The sequence below is a fragment of the Octopus bimaculoides genome, chromosome 1, assembly GCF_001194135.2.
Source record: "Octopus bimaculoides isolate UCB-OBI-ISO-001 chromosome 1, ASM119413v2, whole genome shotgun sequence".
Taxonomy (NCBI): Eukaryota; Metazoa; Mollusca; class Cephalopoda; order Octopoda; family Octopodidae; genus Octopus; species Octopus bimaculoides.
In genome coordinates, this window is record NC_068981.1 from 8,811,064 (window position 1) to 8,815,843 (window position 4,780).

The window sequence follows — 4,780 nt, forward strand, 5'->3', positions numbered from 1 at the left end:
TATATAGTGTTATCCTAAGTGGTACACAGTACCAGAATTTTCAAGTTGAGTGAAATATAGTAATTTGGGGATCCACCGTATTATTTTAAGGGACAGTGAAAAAAAAAAAAACTGTTTGCTTTAGATGTATTTCTTGCAAGAAATGTCTCGTTTTCTTTCTCTTAACAGAGTTCAACATGTTTCTTGCTAAAGATGCAAGCGAACATAGAAATCAAAATTGGAATTTTGAAAGAAGTCATCTATAAAACTAGTTTATGAAACATCAAATGGCTAAGGGGGTCCACCAGTTCTTTCAAAATCCCATCCTCTTCCTTTCCAGCTTCTTTCAGATCTTCCACTCTCTTTGTCAAGAACCCTTTTTTTTTCTCTAATCAACTGAAAGTCTACATCAGTTAGCCACCCATTCTTTCTAATCTCTCCAACTTGATCACATAATCCCTGGTCAGTTATTTCAAACATTCACCTTTCCTTCAATTTATCTGTGCATTCTTTGTCTGTCTCCTCAATTTGCTTCTTCCATTTTCTTAAACAAGAGTTATTCGCGTAGCAACACACCATAACTACAACATTTATTCGTTTGCTCCAGCTCAGTCTTGCTTATTGCCTACCAGTTGCTGTTTATCCACTGGGCCACCCTGCTGCACAGCGGGATGCCTGCCGGATGTGACACCTTCACCATTGTTGGCTCCAATATCATTCCCATCGTTATTTACGTCTCAAAACTGCTAGCCTTCTTCCAAAATTATTACTATTACTATTAATAATAATAATAAAATTATTATTATAAGTGAAGAAAATAATTGGTTAAAAAGCAATGAAAGGTAAATAGTTGTACTCACCATAAAATTTGGGTCGCAGTTGCCAGCTACAGCTGGTTATCCCACCGAAACAATGCTTGTCTTTGTCTTGAATAATTAAGACAGTGGGCCCTTTATTTAGAATATATGAGATTAATTGTGAAAAACTGTTACCATGGAGTCGACTACTGAATAAGAGGGTCCATTTTGCACAGAGTTCCTTGGGGAGATGATGAGAAAGGTAAACTAGAGATGAGAAATCAAGAAGTGTATTAAATTTGTTCCAATTGACTCCAGTAACACGAGGCAGTTGAATTAATTGATGCTCCAATACAGAAGAGGCACTTGCATCAGTAATATTAAACTGAAAAATAGTTTTATTTAAAAAAATATATATATTTAATACCTTTAGCAACACAATCACATATTAAAAGACTTTATTGATATAAAAATATATTAAAAGACTTTATCATACAAATATACACTAAAGGTCTTTAATGAAAATGGCAATCCCAAACTATTTTTCCCATAGGAAATTCAAGAGAAGGCAATGCAAGTTCAAAGAGGGATGTGCAACAAGCAAAAGCTAGGCACCAACTGATGCTCTCCTTCCACTGATCTTTCCAGCTTGTTGCCATCTTGCATGTTTCTTACTCAAGACACCATTCATCACCCAAGATGTTCAGAAACCAATTTGTTCAAGATGAGAGACATTTGTAAACCAAGATTCCATTGTGTCTTGGTGGTTTGGAAAAGTACAACAGTTTTTAAAATGATGGGTGAAAGATGCCAGGAGTTGTTTCCTAGTTTTCATGCCTGGTCTCTTCATGAAACTAGGGTTTAACATTGGAACAAAGTATTTATATCAACAGCAATCACACCAAATGTGTTTATACCCTTGTGTGTTTATTCTCAATCCCATTTACAAAAGAGTAGAAATACACCAAGTGTAAGACTTTCCATAAATCAATTCATGCCATTTCTCTGTTTATCTTCAATAATTTGTCACTCAGACAAAAACACTCTAAATCGATCCATCAACTTTTTTTTATAAAGTTCAAGACTCAAGTGAGGAGGTTTTGCTTTGTCTTACAAAGGTATTTGGTGACCCTGTCAGTGATGGTGCCATGTTAAAAGCATTGGTACCAGTGCAATGTAAAAGGTACAGGTGCTATGTAAAAAGCACTGGTGATGGTGTCACATAAAAAGTACCCATGCTGGTGTCAGGTAAAAAGCACCCAGTCCACTCTGTAAAGTGGTTGGCATTAGGAAGGGCATCCAGCTGTAGAAACCAAGCTAAAACAGATTATAGAATATGGAGCAGCTTTTTGGCTTTCCAGCTCATGTGAAACTGTCCAACCCATGCCAGCATGGAAAATGGACAAATGATGATGATGACATCTTCAACAAAATGGAACTAAAAATATTGATTGCAAAACCAAAAATAGGAAAAAGTTTTCTATAAAGAAACAAAAAACAAACAACACTGTCTTGGAACTGTAAATAACATTTCTCTTTAATTTACAGTTTTATCTGAAAACTTTGGTTCCAGACAACATTTTCAAAACAAAACTCAAACTTTCTGTGATGCCCATCAATAAAATTCTTCATTCGAAATAAAAATAAAAAAACTAAATACACACACACTCACACAGCATTAAATTACAAAGAGAGTAGAACTATTTTTAAATTCTTTTACTTGTTTAAACCAAGAGTGTCACCATGCTGGAGAAACAATTTCAAAGGTTCCAGTGAATCCTATTAATCACAGCACTTATTCCAATTTACTTATTTTACCAATCTCTGTCAAATGGTCCAAGAAACAACCCACTTTTTTTTCTTTTACACGTCTACAATAACAAGCTTCTGCACAGTTTCCACCAAATTCCACTGACAATGCATTGGTCAACTTATGTTCACAGAAGAAAATAGGTGCCTAAGATGGCACTTAGTAGCATAGAACCAGGAACCACGTCAGAGAAGGACACTTCTTAACAACAACACAACCTTGGCACTAATTGATAGATTATTTTTTTTTAAGTATTTTTTCTCATAAAACATTTTAAGAATTCCAAAAGAAACGGTGAGGGAAAATTGGATACTTACATCTGTTATCAAGTTGAAACATTTGAAGAAAACAGTATCAAAAATTTTCCGGAATAAAGCTGCTTTGAGTAACCAAATTTCTACCTCAGTTTCACTGAGTTCAAACTCATTGCTGTCATGATTTTTGTCTGTTGGGTGAGCAAACACAGATTTAATCTCAAACAATGAAACTAAAAGCTTAAGGTTCAAGTAAAAGGCAAAAATTGATCAATCTGTACTAAAGACTCAAAGTTCATCCGTTTTCCTGTCGTTTGATTAAAATGATAAAGATTACAAATAAAATAATCATTTCTCCCTTTAAGAAAAAAAAAAAATCAAGTTGAAAATGTCAACACTTCAAAGAGCCAGCCCAGCTACAACTGTCTGTCCCTTTTTCTAGTTACTTTCTTTTTTCTATGTGAGTGCCGTAGACTTGAAAGATAGAAATTCTCCCTATATTTTTGAAATTTTTGGATCATGGGTACTTGATTTTCTTTTCTTTCTTTTTTTTTTTCTTAAGTGGGAAAATTACTATTTTATTTAAAATGAAATATCTTAATCAAAAGGCAGAAAAAACAGACAAAGAGACTATCTCTTTACAGACAAAGATCAATTGCAATGGGAGGAGTTGAATCTCATAAGAAAGGAGAAACAAACAAACAAATGGGTTGTACCTTATAATGAGACTCTCTGAAGAGTGTTCAAATGTCATTGTAACATTGAAATCATAACCTCAGTCAGGTAAATTAAGTACGTCATCAGGTAAACACTGAAAGGAAATGACCAAGCTGCTATGATAACAAATTTAGTCAATATCTAATGGCTAAGTATATTCGACCATCCAAAGCAATTGCATCTAGTTTGGGATTTTCAGTTCATGAAAAAGCACCTTCATTAGTGAGATTGCAAGTTCATCAACCAGATGAACAAAGAATATTGCTCAGAAATAATGAGAATATATATATATGGCTGCCAATGAACAACATGAGAAGAACACTGACCATATTCCTAGCATGCATAATGTCTATGTCATGTCTCTATCACTAATGTCAGTGAAGCCCTTAGCAAAGGAAAGTGCCTTGATCAGTAACCCTTTCGCTACCGACAGGTAAAAATTGGTTGAATTGTGTGAACCTTGCTCTGCCCCTCCCCCAGTTGGTATTAAACCATAAGGTCACTTCTTCAGTGCTGCGCCAGAGAGAGAGAGGCCAGAGAGAGAGAGGCCAGAGGCTCTCCCTATGTCATCATTAATCTTGCTTGCTTGCCTGGCTGATCCTCCTTTGGGGTCCCAGAAAGACAATTCATTACATCCCTGGTCAGCCATGTGTAGCACCTCTAAGATGAAGGAACGCCATACAATATCAAGTGGAAGATCTTAGAATGGCTGGGATCCTACACCAACAGGAGTGTATGCTGCCAGCTCTGCATAGCTGAGCAAGCTAGGATATTCAAACATTCCTTGAGACCTGGGTCGCTGAAATCTTCACACTATGCATCCATTATTTCAAGCATAGGATTCCCCGTTTGCTGACTAAGCCCAGAAGAGTCCTTACAATCCAATAGCAGCCCAAGGAATTAAACCCTTATTCCCCTCACCAGATCCACAGATAGCTGGTTTAGGAGAGAGAACCTGTGCTCACTAACACTGGACTTTTTATTCCCTGATGACCAAATGACCAATGACCGTAACAGATTTCTACCTCTCAAAGGTGATGAGTTAAACTTGTCTTTGGACTAGAATCTGATTGAGTCATCTGTGAAGCTGCAACCTTCTTGAATGCAAAGCCATTGGTCACTCTATGACCAGACATTAACTTTATTACTTTAATACTTTTCTACTCTATATTTTAGAGTGTGCTTCTTTTTGGATATATGATACATTAATACACACACACACA

The 4,780-nt window shown here is 36.0% G+C and overlaps 1 protein-coding gene across 1 annotated transcript in view; it reads right to left on the minus strand.

Moving 5' to 3' along the window:
• The window catches only part of LOC106869959 (MTOR-associated protein MEAK7), a 22,080-nt gene that overhangs the window by 13,456 nt on the left and 3,844 nt on the right, over window positions 1-4,780 (minus strand). Inside the window, exons 3-4 of the mRNA XM_014915905.2 lie at window positions 2,904-3,031; window positions 840-1,161 (exon numbers count right to left, since the gene is read on the minus strand). Coding sequence (XP_014771391.1) covers window positions 840-1,161; window positions 2,904-3,031 — 450 coding nt within the window. The remainder of the gene's footprint in view (window positions 1-839; window positions 1,162-2,903; window positions 3,032-4,780) is intronic.